Here is a 22839-nt window from a genome sequence, read left to right as displayed (position 1 = left end):
GCATACAGTACAACTTATCTGTAAAGAAATCATGAAGATGGATGATGGGAAAACCTGTAGAATTTGTTTCAAAAACAAAACAAATACTTGAGTCACTGAACCTCCAAGAAAACTCTTTTCCTTTTCCACCACACTTTTCATTTTCACATTTTATTATCATTGTTGTTTTTTTTGTTTGTTTGTTTGTAAAATAGGGATTTAACCTGCTTTCCAGTCTTGAGCATTTGTAGAGTTATCGCAAAATTGTAGCATGGGCTATCATTGTTTAATTTCCATTTCAGCAGTGCAGTGAGTGTGTCAGTCCAATACTCTTTTATTTAACTTCATTTTAATGTCGAACACCCCTAAAGCTGCAATTTTTACACAATAAAAAAATGTGACTTGACTGGTATGGCTGAGGCATTTTTATATTCATATGTTTGTATGGCTGCTGATTTTATATGTTACAAATCGCAGGATAAAATCAGACCGTGGGCATTGCACATAAACTCATTCCCAAAATCCCAACAAAAGCACAGTAAATATTTAAAAAAAGATGAATTTTTAAAAATGTTCATTTAAAACAATGTTTTCTTTGGAAAAAGAGAGAGGAGTTCAGCATATGGCTATCCTTCTGTAATGTGTCCTCCTTCTGCCACCTAGTAAGCCGGTTAGCTGTTATACATTATATAAGGCTGAGTTCTTCCTGTTCTTTTACTCACAGCATGGCTGTATGAATATTGTTCACACAGATGCAGTGTGAGGCGGTGTATTCACTGTATACTGATGCTAGCTTATTGTGCAGAGATGGAAGAGAAAAGAAAAAGAAAATGGCTGTAACTGAACTGGCAGTAAATTTATACTACTGCTACTAATATTACTCGTACTATTACTCATATTACTACTACTGCTACTACTCATACTCTTACTACTATTAATACTGCTACTACTTCTATTATTATTTTTATTGCTACTATTCCTCCTACTCCTCCTACTACTATTTATTACTGGTACTACTCCTATTACCATCAATACTACTATTATTACTGGTACTATTCCTATTATTACTATCAATCCTGCTATTATTACTACTATTACTCCTCTTCCCACTACTATTTGTAAGTCGCTTTGGATAAAAGCATCTGCTAAATGAATAAATGTACTACTACTATTCCTGCTACTCCTCCTCCTGCTATTATTATTACTAATATTACTAATGGTACTACTCCTATTATCACTATTAAAACTGCTGTTATTACTATTACTTCTAATACTCATTACCATTAATACAACTATTACTATTCTATTGCTCCTCCTTCTCCTCCTACTGTTATTACAATTATTAATTCTGCTACTGCTTCTATTATTACTGTTAGTACTACTGTTACTCCTACTGCAACTCATTATTGTTATTATTATTATTATTATTATTACTAACGGTACTACTCCTTTCATTACTATTAATAATATTACTGCTGCTACTACTTCTGTTACTACTGCTATTAATGCTACTGTTGTTGTTGTTATTGTTGTTGTTTAGTACCATTAGGCGTAATAATAATAATACTCATATTACTATTAATATAAGTTTTATTACTACTACTACTAGTACTACTTCTACTCCTACTACTACCATCATCATTACTACTGGTACTAATCTTATTATTACAATTACTAGTACTGTTACTACTGCTACAACTACTACTCCTATTATTACTATTAATGCTACTATTATTACTGCAACTGCTACTTCTCATTACTGTTATTACTCCTCCTCCTACTACTATTCCTACTGCTCCTCCTCCTATTATTATTATTATTATTATTATTATTATTATTAATGGTACTGCTCTTGTTATTAATATTAACACTACTGTTATTACTGCTACTACTCATATTACTATTATTTCTACTCCTACTGCTAGTACTAGTTCTACTGCTACTCCTATTACAATTACTAGTACTGTTACTATTGCTATGGCTGCTACTCCTATTATTACTATTAATGCTACTATTATTACTGTAACTGCTACTACTCATTACTATTAATATTACTATTATTACTCCTCCTCCTCCTACTGCTCCTCCTCCTCCTATTATTATTATTATTATTATTATTATTATTATTATTGCTACTCTTAGTACTACTATTACTACTCCTCCTTCTTCCTCCTCTTCGTACTACTTATTATTATTAATATTATTATTATTATTATTATTATTATTATTATTATTATTATTATTGTTATTAATTCCATGGCATTACCTTTTGGAAGGTTTGAATGTATCGTCTTTTTTTTATCTATGTTGGACGAATGCCTTTAATAAACTAATTTGAGCTGCTTATAGATAGGCTTCTTTGACAGAGACTTGGCAACCAATATAACAATACATCTGCTCATATTTTACCTGCTGTCTTTGAAGCCGTGAATGTAGTGTTTCATTGTTTTGATGGAGTAGGATTTTATTATAGTCAGTGTAGGCTTCACTTAATTCCTGTGAGACGGAGGCTGCGAGCTTGTCCTGAAGTGTGTTTTGCAGTTCTAGAGTGAAATGGAGCAGAGATATTGGCTGCTGAGAGTCACCAGGGCTGCCGCTCTATTTGCGCAATGAATGAGCTTCGACTTGCGCAGGTGAATTGTTTCAGCTTTCTTTCTTTTTTTTTTTTTTACCCCCCTCTCTCTCATTCCTCCACACCTTCATAACTGCTGTTCCCGTGCTCCCTTATCACCCTGCGGCATTCTGGGTATTTAACATGTGAGTAAACCGTTTAAACGCTATGGTTAGCAATACAGAGGGAAAGAGGGAGAGCTCGGAAATGAGAAAGAGAAGGACCACAGATCTTCCATTCAAAATACAGTCAATCCTCCTTTTTTCTAATGAGTGTCATGTAAATTTATCAGTGAGTTTATGCAATAGTTAAGCCTAGTTCCATTGCAAAATACAGTTTCAGTAGTTCAAAATTTGTGATTTTTTTATTTTATTTTTTTTTAAAATATTTTTTGGAGCGTAACCTTTTACTTCAATGCAGTATAAGTTACACACTGGACTAATAATTCTAATTCATTTTTTTGTGGCACTTTTGCTTTTATATAACACTTTGACATGATTTGTTGTTGTGCAGTTCTCTACAGTCGTGCAGAAAGCTTCATCTCTTCTCCCCCATACGCACATATAACTCATTGCTTTGTGAAGGTACATAACATTTTGACAGCAGCTTTTCTCTGAATTCTAGTCCATTTAGACCCAGACAGACACCCTCTGGTCTATTTACCTCAGCACACTCTGCATTCTGTACCAGCACACGCAAACACACACGCGCACACACTCTGTTATCCACTCTCAAACCCTCATTTGCACATTCACTCAGTCATAGTTACACACGAAGACGCATGCATACGCACGCATAATACAGGTGCGAACTCTGATGCACTCCCCTGCTTACACAACCAAATAGAAACGTATGAAAAGACACTTTAAAAAAGAAAAAAAAAAGTATTTCATTTTCTCTCTCTTTCCATCCCTCGCTCTATTGAGGCGAGCCCTTTAATCTCCTCTCAGTTGACGCGTGTGCGCTGCGCGGTTGTGTATGTGTGCGCTGCGCGGTTGTGTATGTGTGCGCTGCACGGTTGTGTATGTGTGCGCTTTTGCAAAAAGTGTTTTGATCGGCAGCTCAAACACAGGCTTTTTAAGATTCAGCATACACACACTAATCCGGCACTCTCTTTGTTAAGTTCTGCCACAGAGAGTAATCCTGAGTGAGCTGCAGATATAACACACACACACACACTCACACACTCACACACACACACTTAATCTTACTGGTCTCCTCTGTGCCATCACTGTGTTTCCAAAAAGAGGTGTGTGTGCAAATGTGTGTGTGTCCATGCATTCATGTACTTGTCACCACTTTTCAAATCGCTCTCTTAAGCACTTGTGCATTTGTAAGCGGCGGTAATCAAAACAGCCTCAACGGCTTATCTCTGAAGGAGGAGGATTTTGGGCGACGGGCTGTCGCGGTGATATCCAACCCAGCAAGAGAGACTTTACCTGGGCAAGAGAAGTGAAGGACTACCCCTCTAACCCTCCACCTCCATCTGTACCCTCAGCTTAAGCCTCAAATCCGCAGCGCTGCTCTCCATCGCCCATTCATTTATTCCTAAGCCTCTGGCAGAGATAGTGGTATGCTCTCATTCTTTATTCCACTTTTATGAATAGCATTGTGTGTTTTTTTTTTATTTTTATTTTATTTTATCTGACACAAACATTGTTCAAAGCTTGGGGGAAGGTTCCTCAAACCGACCTAACCACTTCATATGCACCGACACAACATTTAATTAAAGAGACGCGCATGCAGTGCGCAACAGTAGGTCTTGTGGTACGTACGATATTGTAGTCTTGAGAATGCAGAAAACGTATACATAAACATAAGCAGCTTCAAAGGTGCAGATTTTGACTTTAATTACAAGGACTAGAGAGAGCCATGGTCAAGAGGGGAGAGAACAGAGAGAAAAATAAGAACGAGCACATACTGTGGAAGTGGAATGCATTTATATATATATATTTTAAAAAAAAAGAAGATATTTCTTCCCTCCAAGACTGAAAGGTCAGAGTGGAGGATTATAGGAGCTCAGTGAGTGTGACATGTTAAAATGAACATCTTCGTGTTGAGAGTCCTAGGAATTTAGTGGTGAGATTGTGCATGATTGCTTCTGATTCCAATACTTTTCTCACTCTCTTTCTGCAATTATTCATCTCTGTCCATCGCTCTTTTTTTTTTCCGTATTCCGACTGGGAATAATGGCTGTAATTATCCCGCCAAATGAAACCGCCCCAGTCGTTTGAACCCGCATTTGGGATTACCAACGAGATTGAGATTTTAATGCCACTGTGCTAAATGATTTGTGGCACACTGACTCTAATTGTTTTATATGCCGCTTGAGACTAAGTCACGCTGAAGCTTTTGTAAATTAAAAAATGTAAGTCTGTTTAAATTACAATAACGAAAGCTTCTTATCTGAACATAATGTCTGATTATAACAATGTCTAAATGGAGATGTTGGTTTGTTTGTACTGGGTTATGAACATATAACAAATAGATAACATATATGCATAAAATAGCATTGTCTGGGTTAAAAAAAAAAAGTTGTTTGGGTTATGAAAAAATGTCTTTGTTGTTAATTGGCTTAATCTCACACTGGAAATACGAGAGAAATCTTTCCGGACATTTCAGCAACGATCACAGTTGGAGATTTAGAGAAGATGGTAGCATTTTAGGGTCACCAAGTCTCCAGACAGTCTCTAGTTAGACACCACATCCATGCCAACAGTCTGTTTGGAAGACATGCCAGAAGAAAGCCTTTTCTTTCATCTAACCACAAAAGTAAGTGCCTGGAGTTTGCTAGATGATGCAAATATAGAGCTGTTTTTTGGCAGCAGACACCCAAGGTGGGTTTGGTGTAAGAAGAAGAATGGTTATACCGAAAAAACCTAATCCCCACTGTTAAGTATGGTGGAGGAGCTGTGATGATATAGGGTTTCTGTTTTTCCTCCTGGGAACCTTGTTAGGATACATGGAATCATAGGAGTACCAGGGAATTTTAAATCTGGCTGCATCTGCTAAAAAGGCGACAACTGGGTCATGGTTAGATCTTCGAGCAGGACAGTGATCTAAAACATGTGTCAAAATCCACAAAAATGGTTCAGTGACTACAGAATGAAGCTTTTGTGAAGCTTTTTTTTTTTTCCTCTCTCCCACTTTGTCTCACCCTTTCTCTCAATGATTGCAGTTTGAATGCCACTGCTTGTCTCACTGAATAAAATTTAACTGCGTCTCACACAGTCTGTTCCACCAAACTGATGAGCTGATGTAGGTGTAAATGCACTTTAATGGCTTTATTTAACCACGGCCTTCTGTATCAGAGAACCACAGCTTCCTCCGCTATCAAGACTGGAGAGGCACCACTGCCAAAACACAATTTCAAAAAGTTCTATTAACCATAACTTGTGCATTGGAGATTTATGATCTAACAACAAAACGAGTGAATATTGTTTCTTTTTTTCTCTCTGATAGAACAAAGAATATTACCAGCAGACAGCCCAGATGTACAACGAGGCAGCAACCAAAGCTGGTACCAACATTAAGTAAGTGCAACAACCCTTACACTCATAATCATATAAGAGTAAATGGAACAACCCTTTCACTTGTTTCCAAGCCTGGTCCAGGGGTAGCCTTGCTCCTGCTCTTACTCACACACATCGACTTAGAAAGGCCGTGTTAATAATCTGATTAGTTTGAGCAAATTTGCAGAAAGCAGGGAAATTGCCAAAGTGTTCTAGGCACAGAGTTGGGAACCACTAATTTACAGTATGTTTATTATCAAGCAATACATTACTAATGTTTATTTTAATTTCATTTGAATTGTAGTTTAACCTTTCAGATGTAGTAACAACGTTTACACTTGTAATCTAGAATAATGCTGTTCACAAACTTTGCACTCATATCTTACAGCTTACTACCTATCTTGACTAAATGAAGCAAAAGACTTTACATTTATAATCTAGAATGAAATAAAGAATAATTGTTGCACTTATAAACTAGAATAAGTGCACTGAGAATCTTTGCACTTATAATCTAGAATAACTGTGTTCACAAACTTTACACATACAGTTTGTACTAAGTGCATGCACAACATTTATACTTATAATCTAAATTACGTAAAAGTACCTAACCAACCTTTACATTCATAATCTAGAATTATGGTGTTTACAGCCTTTACACTTATAATGAGGAACAACAGCATTCACAGCCATTACATTTATAATCTTGATTAAATGAAGTAAAATACTTTACACTTATCTAGAATGAAATAAAGAATAAGATTTATAGTTATAAACTTAGAATAAGTGTACCGAGAATCTTTACATTTATAATAAGCGTGTAAACAATCTTTACTGTTATATTCTTGAGTGAATGAAGGAACATCCTTTACAGTTAATCTAGAATATGCACTCTACGAACTGCGATCATTTACGATACGGTGGTGTCTCGACACTATATAATCTCGATACAGCATTGCCTGAAAATGTACCATGAGTTTCCAGTGTTCGTTTTTCACCATGAAGCACACATGCATTTCTGATTTGTTGTTTCAAAATTAATAAAATTGGCGATTGATAAAAAAATGTAACCCTGGCAACCTTGCCTGTGTAAATCTCAAGGGGGGTGGGGGGTGTCTGAAGTATGGAGTGCTTTATTTCACATTCTGCTGTTAGCTGAAGTCACGCAGCCAAAGGCACGAGTGTGTATGTTTATTTTTAAAACCCCTGTAGCCTCTCCTGATTCTAGGTAAAAAGGAAGTTACTTTTTCAGTGACGGGAGTTTGAGCTTGATTAAGTTAACTGTTTATTACACCTCATATATCATAAGACTTTGTTATGCAGTCTGTTGGAAGTATTGTTCTATGCATAGACATACTGAGCGCCTTGTAACAAACAAAACGATATGATATGCTGTGTCACTGCAGCCCTAGTAAGAACACACACAATGTATATTAAGTCCACTAAGAACCATTACACATATAATCAGGGTTGGGAGGGTTCCTTTAAAAACGTATTCCGTTACAGATACAAATTACTTCATAAAAAAATTTCATCAGTGACATAATCCCAGTATCACGATATGAAAGTAATGTAATCTGATTACTTTTGGATTCCTTCAAGGCCACATATGCAAATTAAAGTCAAGAGAAAAGCAGTATGATCTAAAATATTTTTATTTAGAGCTTATTTTAAAGTTTAAAACATGTTCAATGTTTGGATTTGTTTTAATGAAATAAATAAATAAATAAAAGATCACTGTCCCTGATGCGGGTAACGTTACATCACAAAAGGGGAAACGAAAGTCTTCATTCATTGTACTATGAATGCAGACTTTAATACACTGGAAAAAGACAATATTAGCATCACATTAATATATATATAAATAAAATAGGTTTCACTCTGTCCACGTTTGACATTTTTTTTCCTACATTCTTATGTCCATGGAATAAAATAAAATATCAGATGCCATGAGTGCACCTTCTGCCATCATTTACACATTTGAATGACCATGTAATATGAAGCAATGTGATCATATGAAATTTAAAAATGACCTTATATGGCCATGGGCATTGTTTTGACTCAGGAGAGCTGTCATTTGCTGCTGTTGTGAAGCAACTGTTTGATGTGGTACACAACAGCGCTTCACCTTCACGCGTTCTCTGAGAGTACGCTAGTGGTTGAGAGGCAGGAATTTGGCCAGTAGTTGCTACAAGCCTTTTATCAACCAATTGGTGTGCGAGAAGGCGGGAATTACAGAGAAGGGTTAAAGCAATGCAAACATGCGCACACATGTCGCAGTATTAAACCATAAGCACATCATAATGAAACTAAAGCCGAATCCCGGACATTTTCTTAAATTTAGACGCTTTTTTAAGGTCCGAAAAAGAGTACATATGCGGGAAAAAGAGGATGTATGGTCACCCTGACAAAAGCATTTCAGAGGTTAATTTGTGCTAATTTCTACCAAATTAATTTTTATTTGCTAAATAAAATTTATTTACACATGTGAACCACAACTGGCAAGAGAGGAGCAGAACTATAATCAAGCAGTTGTCTATATTGAGTTGTGTCAAAAGATTAACTTCTTTGCTTTAAATTAAATTTTTTTTTAGTCCTGATAGTATTCCGTTTTTTATTTTATTGTATTTATGTATTTATTTCTTTATTAATTAATACAAAATGTACCTGTGATCTGATTACTTTGTTTTTTGGCGTAACTGTAACAGATTACAGTGGGCAATTTTTTTTTTTGTCTCCTGATTGCGTAACATGTCTTCCGTTACTCCTCAAGCCTGCATTTAATCTATAATAAGTCCACTAAGAACCCTTACACTCATGATTCACGAGGCACATCTGAGCAGAGAAATGAAGACGATGCCCTTTGATGAGAATTTTAATTAACACTGACATAAATGTCTGGTGTAGCCAGATGTTCAGTGAAGTTCTGAGTGCATTTCCTCCTGAGGATCTTTCTCCTCTTCCTTCCCATGTCTTTCACTTTGCTTTCTTCTCTCTCACACACTCACACGCTCAACATTAAAGGGCAGTTGATTGAAATGACATTTGAAGTAGCAATCAGTCAAACTGAGAACGAGCTAAGACGATAAACTGAGAACTAGCTAACACTTTCTAAATGTGTTGGTTGCTATGACATTTCTTGAAAATTCTCTATATTTGTAACTGTGTGTGTGCGTGCGCGTGCAAGCCTTGTGTGTAGCACAATAGTTTCCTGGTCAGTAGAGAGATGGATAACTGAAGCCAATTAGGCTGCACATACTCTGCTCTCTCTTTGCACCAGCACATTCATTACAGCAGACAAGGCTGTCCATTTCGCACATGCACACACAGATATGAAAGTGCTTTTCACCCTTTTCTTTTTCTCAGCCTCCACACTGGCCGTCATTTTTACTCTCCGTCTCTCCAGCTTTGTCCAAGCCTTTGTCTTTCCTGCCTTTTCTCTTCTGCTGTAGCTACTTTGCCATACTCTGTCCCTTCCACGCTGATAGTCATATGAAAAAAATAAGTACACCCCATGGAAAACCATCCCATGCAGGTCAAATTTGTGTAATCTCTTTCTGAGTGTATTAGCATGCACTTTGACACCAACAGTTGCAAGACTTGCTAGCAGATCTTGTGATTGGAAGCTTCTTTTTGCATTCTGCTCTTGGGCTGAATTTGTTGGGACAGCCAGTCCGGTACAAATTGGCAGTCGTTTGAAATGTGCGCCACTTGTAGATGATTTTCATTACAGTGGAATGATGTATTTCAATTTAATTTGGAGATCTTTTTAAATCCTATGCAAGACTCGTAGGCATCCACAACCTTTTTTTCTGAAGGCCTTGCAGAACTCTTTAGATCTTGGCATGATGACGCCAAACACCTCAATAACAAAGGGAACACTAGATATGAGAGGGGTATAAATAAGACAGGTTCCACCTGCACTCCCTAAGCAGGTTCTGATCACTGGAACCCGATCTTCAACACCTGATTCTAATTTTATGGATTTGAAGGTGTGATAAATATAGGGGTGTACTTACTTTTTCCATTTGACTGATCTGTTTGGTTTTTTTTGTTAATTTAAATTGAGAAAATTACTACGAAATGTCAATTTTTTGTATCATTTTATACAGTGCATCAACTTTATGAATGTTCGCTGTTTCAAAGAGGATCAATTGTTTGCTTGTCCAAATATGTATATGTCCATGGGGTGCACTTATATTTTACATGACTGTGTCTCCATTCACTGTCCAGCCACTGAGGTAGAGTGAGAGAATAATGAATGACACCCTTCATCCGGGTGTGGCATTGCTTATCTTGTGTCGAGACGCAGCTGGTCGCAGTACGTCTGTAGTATCATCTCCGACTCTAATCAGTCTCTCTGTGCCAATAGCGAATGAGTGGTGTATTTATCAAATCTAGCAGGTATCTGCTCTCTTACTCAATGTAGCCTGTCCAACCAGTCAGGTTCTGAGAATGTGGAAAAACATCAGAGACATGTGTAGTGGTAAAGTAATGTGACAGACCTTTTTTTAAAAAAAAAAAGAAAAAAAAAGCTATGTATGGTGAATATGAGCTGCTGTAAAGGCTTGGGGTGCAAAAAGTGGAGGGTTATGGTGCACAAAACTGGCTATGATGCATGTGGGGTGCCCTAAAGGCTGCATGTTCCTCACATTATCTGCCCTAAAGGTTAGGGATGATGCATATAAGTTGTCTAAAGGCTTGGTATGGTTCAAATGAGTTCTATAGTAATGGTAGCCCAATAGTGGATTTTACTGATAACTAAGTTGGGCAATACCTGCCGATTAACCATTGAACATACCAATAGTTTTTAAAATTTAATGAAACTATAACACTTAAAGTAAAATATTGCTGAGCTTTATTACAAAAATAAACAGAACTGACTGTACTATGAAAATGTAATGTACCTTTTTTCAATGAAATAAATCAAAGATGTACATCCAAACTGAGCCAAAAAAAAATGAGACATCCAAAATAAATCAAAAAACACTTCAAATAACACAACAAAATTCTGCCGCTCTCATACTGTATAATGACAGTTGACCCTTCCCAGCCGCTCCCGCAAATTGATGCAACCGGGAAAAACTATCGGCGTGGCTTTTTGCCGATAACTGATATTTCCAGCAATCGGTTATTGACGCCAATTAATCGGCAAAACCGATAAATCGGTCGACCTTGACGCTATAGGCTAGGTAGCATGCGAGAGGCCCTGAATGCTGAGTGCAGCACACATTAGCTGTCTGATTGATTTGGTATGATGCACATACGCTGGTCTAAGGGCTGGGTGCGATGTACATTTTATGAGCTGCTCTAAAACCTCGATGTAGTTTACATTGGCTGCTCTGAAAGCCGTATGCCGTTCATATGGGTGTGCACTAATATAAATGCAGTAGATATTGAACCTTCATTCAGTTAGCACTTCAGCAGTATTCGCTATGTCTGTTGAAATATTGGGTTGCATTTAATTCTCTTCTGATCAGCAGGGTGAACAGACATGCTACATCTTGCAGTATTTTAGTCAAGTCCTTTACACTCAAGTCCAAGTCAAGCGTAAAGTGTATTTATTTCAAAGTGAGTGCAGTTGGGTGTGTTGCAGTGACCTCCATTCCAATAAATTCACTTTGTAGATAATGTAGGAAACGGTTAACCAGAGTGAAAATAGACCAACATGTTAGTGAAAGGAGTTTAAACGGAAAAAGTCCACTCAATTTCATTATAAAAATAATTTTTGGATGCCACTGAAAATGTCAGTGCTGCATTGCGTTCTGGAACATGCAGTCCAGCTTATCTCCACTATATGCTCTTTCTCTCTCGCTTTTGTTTTCAAGAGTGAACAACAAAACTGGACTGTTATCACTTGCTTTTGAGATTGTTGAAAGCTCTTCTCTTATTAAAAGCCATTGTGCCTGCATTAGCAGTGTCCCCCTGGGCGTCAAATTGGCACACAACTGCTAACTTCTAACAAAAATACATCATCAGGCAACAAGCTGACACCAGAATCGTTAAACACATCACAAACTTCACTAATAATAACGAAATTCAATATAAACATGTTTCATGTGTTTCAGGGTGGATTTTTTCATTGGAATTTTAATATCGTACATCCATAAAATTGCGTCTGCTGTAAGATGGGCTTCTGAGAAGCATTACAAGAAATTTGGGTAATAACCCTGATTGTCTGCACAGGCATGTTCAATTCTGACAGTCAGTATCTTGATGAGCAGAGGTGCTTTTGACTACTTTTTAGAGTTGCAGTAGGCTGTAGTTTGAAACTGTTATTTCATGTAAAAGAAACAATTACTCGCAAAGCTAATTTACACTACATGTCAAAGTCTGAGTCTCATAAAATCAACTCAAAGTTGATATTTCAGTCACAGATGAGCATGTCTAAGTAAAGTTACAAGCCGTAAAATGTGTGACTTAAATCCATGTTGAGGACTGGAGTACTGCGTCAATACTTCAGTTCAATTCAGTTTTATTTGTATAGCTCTTTTAACAATGGACATTGTTCCAAAGCAGCTTTAGAGAAATGTATAAATTCAGGATATAAATTTAAAATGTATGAATTTATCCCTAATGAGCAAGCCAGAGGCGACGGTGGCAAAGAAAAACTCCCTAAGACGAAACCTTGAGAGGAACCCATCCTAATCTGGGTGACACCAGATAGTGCGATTATAAATGAATAAATCCCTTCTATAAATGTGCTATTTCTACATGGTCAAATAGTGCAGTTGTGTAACTAAATTCATTACAGTTTTTACATGAAGTCTGTTTTGTTGAACTTCTCCACTGTTCACTGTTGGAGACTTGAGTGCAAAACTGTTTGTGGCAGTTGCAGTCCTAAAGCGATCATTTCAGTTGTAGTCCTAGCCATCATAGCATAACTATTCATAGGACATGAGGTCCAAAGCCATCTTTATAATTTTTAAGTGGTATCATCCTCAGTAATCTCAATGATCTTTAGGCTGCACCATGTGGGGCCATCCTCTGCAGCAGCAAGTGACTTCCATTTGATGAGAACTCCGAACAGAAGTAGGGCAGGACCAGGCAGGTCCGGAGAGCAGAAGGGGTCAGGATCACTGGTATCTCAGGAGTATCATGTGTAACTCAACAGGGAGAGAGAGGGAAATAGAGGCAGAGGGACTCCAGCAAGACTAGCTATGACAGCATAACTAAAGGGAGAGCCAGAAGGTAAGACAGACATGAGGGCTCCCTGGGACATAAGGCAGCCAGCCACCCCACCATCAACAAACCTGGGTGAACACCAAATATCCCAGTTCACCACAACACTCCATGCCTGTGAGCCCTCTAGATCTGCTCCTTTACCTAAAGAAAAACTATTCAGAAAAACACAGAGACTGTGTCTGAGTCCCAAACACTAATTGGAAGGCTGTTCCAGAAGTGTTGGGCTTTGTAAGAGAAAGCTCTTCCCCCTGCTGTAGCCTTCACTATTCGAGGTACCAACAAATAGCCTGCACCTTTTGATCGAGGTAGGCGTGGCTGATCATAAAAGACCAAAAGTTCACTCAGGTACTGTGGCGTGAGATCATTCAGTGCTTAGGTCCGTAGTAGTATTTTATAATCAGTGCAAAATTTTACTGGGAGCCAATGCAGTGTGGATAAGATAGGGGTGATGTGGTCATATCTTCTGGTTCTAGTAAGGATTCTTGCAGCTGCATTCTGGACTAACTGGAGCTTGTTTATGCTTCTACTGGAACATCCAGACAGTGAGGCATTGCAATAGTCCAACCCAGAGGTGACAAAACATTGATCTAATATTTCTGCGTCATGTAGTGACAATATATTTCTTATCTTAGCAATATTTCTGAGATGAAAGAAGGCTATCCTAGTAATATTATCTACATGGACATCAAATGAAAGATTGGGGTCAATAATCACACCAAGCTATTTTACTGCTGCACATGATGAAGCAGAAAGGTCATCCAGAGTTACTATGTTATCAGAAAGATTACTTCTAGCTGCACGTGGTCCTAGTAGAAGTACTTCTGTCATGTCAGAATTAAGTAAAAGGGAGTTAATAAGCATCCAGTGTTTAATGTCCTTTACACATTCCAATACTTAACACTCTATTGGACTGTTGCAACAGAATATTATTTGTCTCTATATTCGTAGTCCTACATAGTTTTTCTGCCTTTTCTCTCAGGCCGAAGAATACAGTTCCTGTTTGTTCGGAGATGCAGTCTCAGGTGCTGAATTGTTTTAAAGAGAACAGACATCAGACTCTGCACTGCTCCAGCCTGGCAAAGGAATATATGAACTGCATTAACTCTGCCAAGAAGGTGAGTGTGTATGCGTGTGTGTATATGTGTATGTATTTTTTAAGTGTCCCCACAAGGACAGTTAAATCTGACAAGTTCAACCTTATGGGAACTTTTGGCTTGCCCCCATGAGGAAAATTCATTCGTTCATTCATTTATTTTAGTTATTTTTAAACCACAGCTTTTATTTAAAAAGAAAAAAAACAACTAAAAGGAACAAAATGTTTTGATTTGGTTACTGAAGTTAAATTTAGAGTTCGGTTTAGGCATAGCATTAATTAGCTGCATTAATAATTATGTCAATGTAAAATCCTCTCTGTGTGTGTGTGTGTGTGTGTGTATATTTTTATACGCATTTGTACTTATTTATTTTTAAACTGATGCTCTTGCCGCTTCTCTATGCTTTCTCCTGCTAAAGCAAAAGTAATTTTTGTGCTAATGTGTGAGAGGATATTTGGGCATCATGAAACATGTTTTGCTAATTTTCACTCAGGATATTAAAATGCAGTGGCTTGTATTATCGTGTGTCTGTGTGTTCAATGCATAAAGCCTTTTATCTGTGTGTACAACACAAAGCTTCTTTTAATACAGACTCACTCATGCATTTTGCAGAACGAAAGGGAACAACAGCTTTCATTAAAGACAGTGTGTGTGTGTGTGTGTGTGTGTGTGTGTGTCTAGCGTCTGCAGCGCTTATTACACACATTTCAAAGAGTGTGCGGGTGAGCGGTCGAGCCCTTGAGCTCTAATGCTGGCGTGTGGTGTGGCATGATGCCAACTAGACATTGTAGGCTGCCAGCAAGAGTCCAATGGTAAAAAGAACCCAGAACATCAAAGTCTGGTCCTAAACCGAAACCACATCAACTAATCTGGAGCAAATTGGTTGACCACTTACCTGTCAGTTAGACATCACCAGTCTGGCCCAGTTCCAGTCTTCAACAGACGTGACAACGACTATCACTGCTGTATAAAGACCACAGGCCATTTTACATGAAGGTCTAAATTACCAGAGCCTACTCTTTACAGACGTAGCAGCTCTCGAACTGCAAATGAGCTCAAGTGCTAAAAAGGAAACCGGAATGTCACGCTGTGATGTTAAAGAGAAATCAAAACACCAGTGAACATGCTAAATAAAGACCAGCACATTAGAGTGCAGGTCTGAAGACCGACTAGAACATCAGAATGTAGTGCTAAAGAAACAAACGTACCATTGGTATTCTGTTAGAGACCAGAACATCAGTGTAGTGTTAAGTATGGAACACAACACCATCATCCAATGGTGCAGAAAGACTAAAACAGTATAGTGTAGCCCTAAAAAAAAGACCAGAATATCAGAGTGCAATGCTAAAGAGAGACCAAGACATTAAAGTGTAGTGCTAAAGAGAGACCAGAACACCAGAGTGTAATGCTAAAGAGAGACCAGAACACCAGAGTGTAGTGCTGAAGAGATACCAGAATATCAGAATGTAGTACTAAAGAGAGACCAGAACACCAGAGTGTAATGCTAAAGAGAGACCAGAACACCAGAGTGTAATGCTAAAGAGAGACCAGAACACCAGAGTGTAGTGCTGAAGAGATACCAGAATATCAGAATGTAGTACTAAAGAGAGACCAGAACACCAGAGTGTATTGCTAAAGAGAGACCAGAACACCAGAGTGTAGTGCTGAAGAGATACCAGAATATCAGAATGTAGTACTAAAGAGAGACCAGAACACCAGAGTGTAATGCTAAAGAGAGACCAGAACACCAGAGTGTAGTGAGAGAGACCAGAATATCAGAGTGGTAGAGGCAAAGCCATCAGATTCTAATAAAAAACATAGCTTAGAACACCAGTATAATTCTGAAGAGAGACCAGGGGACCAGTTGGGCTAATTTCTCTTAGCTGAGTAGCGGGCAGCGTTCAGTGATTCTGTGCCCATTGTTGCCTTAGATTCATGTTCTTGGATGGTAGGAGTGGAACCTGATGTGGTCTTCTGCTGTTGTGGCCCATCCATCTCAACGTTCAGTATGTCCTAAGATGCTTTTCTGCTTTCCACAGTTGTAAAAAGTGGTTTGATTTGAGTTAATGTAGCCTACCTGTCAGCCAGAAGCAGACTGTCCATTTTGCTCTGACCTCTCTCATTAACAAGACATTTCCACCCACAGAACTGCCACTTCGTGAATGTTTGTTTTTTTTTTTTACACCATTCTATGTAAACTCTAGGGACTTGTGTGTACCAATAACAATGTTGAGGTCAAAGTCACTGAGGTCACATTTTCCTCCATTCTGCTTAAAAAAAAAAAAAAGCATGTACAGTGCAAGGCAATACAGTGCTGTGCAAACGTTTTAGGCACATGCAAAGAGATGCTGTAGAACAAAGATGCCTTCAAAATAATGAAATTAATTTTTCTACATTTAAAAAAAAAAAAAAAATACCGTAAAGAGCAGTAAACTAGTAAATGAAACAAAGTCAATATTTGGTCTGACAAAAAATAAAAATGGTAATCTCTGGTACAGTTAGTGCAGTTTTATAAGGAAATGAGCTGCAAGTTTTATTGAGCATCTTGCAGACCCAGCCACAGTTCTTCTGGAGACTTGGACTGTTACACTTGCTTCTTATTTTTGCAGCAAATCCCAGCAGCCTTCATTGTGTTTTTAGTCTGAAAAGTGGTCTCTTATGTATTATGCTGCTTTCTTTACTGACTTACCAACATTTTTCTGTTATATTTAATTTATAAAAATAATCTAAAATCTAATACACACACATATATTATATATATTGACTGGAAGGTCTTAATTATTGCCCTGATGGCGGAAATGGGAATTTTTAATGCTATTTTCTTAGCCACTTCTCATTTTGTGAAGCTCAACAACCTTTTGCCGCACATCACAGCTATATTCCTTGGTCTTATCCGTTGTTATGAATGACTAAGTGAATTTGGCCTATGTGTTACCTCATATTTATACCCCTGTGAAACAGTGAGCCTCTGAGCATGTCATGCTTGAACAATTTCATGTTCCTAGTCTCCCAGGTGTACTAAAAAATGTAAAATATCAATAGGAATATACACGTATATTTTGCTCATATTAATTCATAGGGTTTTGTGTGTGTTTGTGTGTGTGTATATGTGTGTGTATAATATATATATATATATATATATATATATATATATATATATATATATATATACACACACATATATATATGTATGTATGTATGTGTATATATATATATATATATATATATATATATATATATATATATATATGTGTGTGTGTATATGTGTGTGTGTGTGTATATATATATATATATATATATATATATATATATATATATATATATATATATAGGTGATGTGTCAAAGTATATGATTGGGAGAGAAAACTGTCTGTTTTCTTTGGCTGTTTACTCTTAACTCTTTTACTGTTTACTCATGAGTTCAAATGAACAGAGCAGCTAGATGATTACATGTAGTGTCCAATATGGTTCTCCCTCAATCAGCCATTATTACAGTGGGTTTTATTTATTTATTTATTTTTATAGCTGAAGATTTTTCATTACTAATTAAATCTGGAATTAAAAATGAGAAATTTGTCATAACCAGGAACGCCTTTATGAGTCCTACATTATCAATCAGTTGCAGTACCGAGCTCAGAAGATCCTTTTATTACTCATAATAGTCGGAGACTCCTCTGAAGCACTCCTAAATACTTCTTCATTTACGAGTACTCTTAAAGCTTTAAAATATGTACGTAGCTCCTATTCTTAGGTCAAATTTTTGTGGCACCTAAGACTAAATTTGTACTCTGTATAAATCCTGGTTCAGTGAATCAGAATCTATTGCTGAAGAGTTACCCTTATATTATGAGACCCTAACATCAGAGGAAGAGCTATTATAATCTAGGGTAATAGTTCTCGAAAAACCGAAGGAGCATTGGATATTCGTAAAGAGAGACCATCTCCCCATCTGCAACTCAGTCTGGTCTAATAACGGTGCCAAAAAGAGTCTAGTTACAGACACACAGGCATTATTGTTATTGTGATAGGCTGTGGAGCGTTCTTTTTTTTTCTTTTCTTTTTTCCTTGGAAAAAGAGAAAGAGGTGTCATTAAGTGAGTGAGCACAATAAAAAGAGAAGCAGTGCTAAAAAAGACAAGCAGAAGCATAAACATTGAAATGTAATGTGTCTGTGACATTTCCCTTGGCATATTGGGCATATATTTCATGCATATGTGTGGGTGCCTGCCTAGTGATTTTACTCATATATTTAGTGAGGCTGACAGGCATTGTTTAAACCATCCACTTTATAACCTGTGGAAATGTTAAGTCTGTCCATGTGAGGCACACAATCTGTGACATTATCTCACTGTATTATCTCTTCTGGGCTGCCATCCGTCCCTGTGCCTTCCTTGTCTTAAGGGTATTTCATCGTGCCTTTCCACTCTGAGCTACCATAGTACAGTTTTATACCGGATGCTGCGGTTGACTCTCGTTTCATTTAAAACCCAGGACCAAAGAGAAATATCAATCCAATGAAGTGTCCCTTATTTTTGTTCATCTTTTCTTTTATCATTCTGCTTGTGTCTGCCTTTTGATCTTCTCTCATTCACTCTTGCCCTCTCTACATCTCTGACTGCTTGGGTTATTTTTATATATATTTTTTTTTATTCTCTGTTTTGTTTGCACTGTGGGAATGGCCTTTTATAAAATGAGCAGGCTTGTTGGGACACACATCCGCATGAGGAGCAAATTGCTTGGCCAGATGTCTGTCAGGTATACGTCTTCATTCAGTTCCAGTGACATTAACAGCCGTCATCGTGGTATAAAGACCGCCCAGGATCTCGCTCATGGGTCCAAAAGAGTAGAGCCTGAACTGTAGAGAGGGAGAAAGAGCAAGAGAGGAAAACTTTGAGGAAAAATAGCAGGGCAATGATCAGGTATCACTCACTGATGGATTCAGTTTAGGACTGGGTGTTATGACGATATAATATTGATCTTGTGATTAAATTACTTCCCTCATACTTTTCTGAAAAGGTTGCAGGTATTGTCAGTATGTCTGGAACACTAACTGATTGTGTTACTCACGTTAGGCCTCATTTATCAAGCTGGATACGGACGGATTTATTCGTACATCGTTCACAAGAAATGTGGTATTCATGAAAATCCAGTTAGTTACCGAAAAGTGTTTATATTCAACAAAAGCCCCTGACTTTGTGTAAATGTATGTAAAAGCTGACTAATCACTACCTTGATTGATCTGCTTCAGATCGTGTCGTCGGCCACGAGTTACTGCAGTTTTATTTGGATTAAGTTGCCAAGTTTAAATGGCTTATTTAAAGGAGACCTATTTTAAGCCTTTTTACGAGATGTAATATAAAGCCTCAGGTGGCCCCAGAATGTGTCTGTGAAGTTTCAGCTCAAAATACCCCACGGATCATTTATTATACCATGCTGTAAATGGGTGGAAGCAGAAACGCGTTGTTTTGGTGCGTGTCTGTTTAAATGCAAATGAGCTGCTGCTCCCCGCCCCCTTTCCAGAAGAGAATAGCTGGTGCGTTCGGATACTACAGTAACATCATTAGCCGTGCAATCCGGTATCAAGCTCGTTCACAACGCAGCCTGGTGTAAAATGATCCGCACAAAACGTAAACGCTTTTCAAGAAGACCGTCACCTTACTCTGTTGTGCATAATAAACTACAGTGCAATCGGAGACGATGGTAACTTTAGCCGCGTTAGCCGTGGAATCTGCTAACAAGCACATTCGGAAAAGGTGATTTGCAAACTTTCACAAAATATAAAGTGCGATACTCGCGTCTTCTATATATGAAGCTGGATCACGAACAGTTAGTACTGTAGTCCCATGCTTGAGAATCAAGTTTTTAGCAAATCCTGCTTTGTATTGAACCTCGTTCACAAAGCAGTCAGGTGTAAAATGATTTAAGGTGTTTTTTGGGGCACATTTCCTTCAAAAATAAAACACCTCTGCTGCGTCTTCAGTGCCTCCGATGCCGGGAGTACATGAACACTCTTACACTTAGAAAGCTTACAAAGCTGAGACATTCTTCTTATCACTGTAGCTGCTCCAGCGTGGAAAACATGGCGGACAGTGTGCAGCTCACTCGGGGGAGGAGCTATGCTTGGGCTGGGCCTGTTCCAACATGACGTCACGTTAGGGTGAAAATGAAAACGACTCATTCTGAGACACTGTTTATGATTTATTGGGAATATAATAAAGGCGTGGGTGGATTTTTTTACCATTGTAGGGTGGTTGTGTACGCACACTGCCGACACACATTTATGTTCAAACACCGTGTAAAAGTGAATTTTGCACAATAGGTCCCCTGTAATTTAATTGCACACACAATTTACATTTTGTGAAACCCAATCATTTGTTATTGATGACGACAGTAATCCAAAAAGCCAAAAGAATTCCTAGCTGAAATCCTGAGACTAGCTCTTCAGTTAGGACAAATGAAATTGCTGTGTATACCAGGAGGAATAATTAGTGGGCGTCTGTGGTAGCCGATGCTCTGCAATGGCTGAGCTGCATTACTGGAAGGTTTATCGCACATTACGCTTTAGCAGGTGCTGTTTCGCCATTTAGCTCACTGTGAGCGTCCCTAAATGCAAATCAGCTAGCTATGCTCGGTAATTTAACGGGTGCTTGGCATCTGTCAACACACACAATGAAAATCAACATCACTAAAACTGTTGGGAATTTTTGATTTGGTTTGAATATTAAAGAATATTTTGTACTAAATGTTTCATTTGTCGTCTTCATGTTAATGATTTTTATTTTTGTAGATGATGCTTTAATCGTTAAACTTGTTTTTCATGGGTATTTTATTGCTGCATACTAGCTTACTGGTGTCCAGCCATATGATTATTGCAGCTTTGAATGCATTAAATTGATGTAGCTCTCCTTCCGAACGGTCCAGCTGTATTCAAAAAGGTTTAGATGTGATTAAAAACCTGCTTGGGCACTATTTATGATCATTTCCTCTGTATGACCGTTTCGGAGTTCAGCACTGAAACCAATCTGTCATGTCATTATTCACAGAGGGGTTAGTATTACCTGCAATTTCTGCAGATATAATGAATTATATCTAGCTCGTTTTGACTGAAATGATCCTTTTAGCGCTGTAGGTGTTTTAAATAAATCTCTTAAGTGTTAGGAACTAAAGGGCAACTATGAAGCTGATGCACAGTCATTATGTGGTCATTAATTTAGCATTAAGGAACATATCAGATGTTCTGCAAATGCAGCTCGGTCCTATGCACACTTATGTGGTATCGTCCTTTAATATCTAACTACCTAGACACACCGCTGTGAAGAACAGAAGGAAATAAGGGCATCAGGGAGCTGGAGAAAGATGGAGAAAGAAGGGAGTGCTTTTGAGAATAATCTTGCACAGAGTTGGTGGCTAGCAAAGTGGCTCTGGTATGAGAAAGACAGTATAATATAGACAGTATAATATGCACACCTGCTTGCGTTTTTCTGTCTTTTTCACAGTATGCATGCAGTCTTTCACTTTCTGCCTCCTTTTGACAAACACACACATATTCGCTCCATTGGAGTGCTTGATCAGTATCGTTATAACACAGCATCATTACCCCTCCCACTGAACGGATGACATACCCTCACAGCGCTGCTTACTGATAATGCGCCTTCGACATCTCCGTAGTTACCGCAGAGAGCCTCTAGACAGGCAATAAGTAACACACGCACACACGCACACACTCACACATTCCTCTCAGGCAACAGGATGAGATGAAGTCACTATTTCTTTCTTTTTTTTTTTTCTTTCTTTTTTTTCCCAAAGAAATCACATTGTGGTTATCACACTAAATGTGAAAAAGCACCAATTCCCATTAGTATACTTTTAATCAAGAGTGTATCTTCCCTTCCCTTTCACTTCTAGCCATTTTCACTGACAAGGTACCTTAGTCTGGAACCATTCCACTCTTCTCCATTGCAAAAGAGTAGTTCTAATGAAAATAGATGGTGCTGTGAAAAGTTGGTAGTAATATAGTTGGTACGTAAAAGATTATATTGTACAAACCTGATGCTGAGAGTCATCATCTCACAGCTCCGGGGTCCCGGTTCTATCCTGAGCTCATGTTTGCCTGGGTTTCCTCCAGGATCTCCGGTTTCCTCCCACCTCCCAAGAACACGCGTGTAAGTGGACAGTCTGGGCTAGGTGGAAATCTATGGAAATGTATGTGGTGCAAGAGAAAAGCATTCAGCCTATCGTCAGGGGATGACCAGTTCAAATCCAGGAGCCAAGGGAGCAAAATTGATTGTGTTTTCTGCGTAGGAGGGATAGCCTACTCTCTCTTCCCTGTCAATCACAGTGACACTAGATAATTGTCGGCACCTGTGAGCTCGTGCATGCTGAAGAGGCTAGATAGTACTTTTGTCGGAATCTGCTACTCTACCCTGTGACGCAGCATGAGGAGCAGTTCAAAAAGATGTAGT

At 38.1% G+C, this 22839-nt stretch overlaps 1 protein-coding gene across 1 annotated transcript in view; it reads left to right on the top strand.

Annotated features, from left to right (window-relative positions):
• The window catches only part of chchd6b (coiled-coil-helix-coiled-coil-helix domain containing 6b), a 49568-nt gene that overhangs the window by 24508 nt on the left and 2221 nt on the right, over positions 1-22839 (top strand). Inside the window, exons 6-7 of the mRNA XM_053636157.1 lie at positions 6053-6123; positions 14264-14399. Coding sequence (XP_053492132.1) covers positions 6053-6123; positions 14264-14399 — 207 coding nt within the window. The remainder of the gene's footprint in view (positions 1-6052; positions 6124-14263; positions 14400-22839) is intronic.

The sequence above is a fragment of the Ictalurus furcatus genome, chromosome 11 (genome assembly GCF_023375685.1).
Source record: "Ictalurus furcatus strain D&B chromosome 11, Billie_1.0, whole genome shotgun sequence".
Classification (NCBI taxonomy): domain Eukaryota; kingdom Metazoa; phylum Chordata; class Actinopteri; order Siluriformes; family Ictaluridae; genus Ictalurus; species Ictalurus furcatus.
This window is presented reverse-complemented; position numbering and strand designations above follow the sequence as displayed.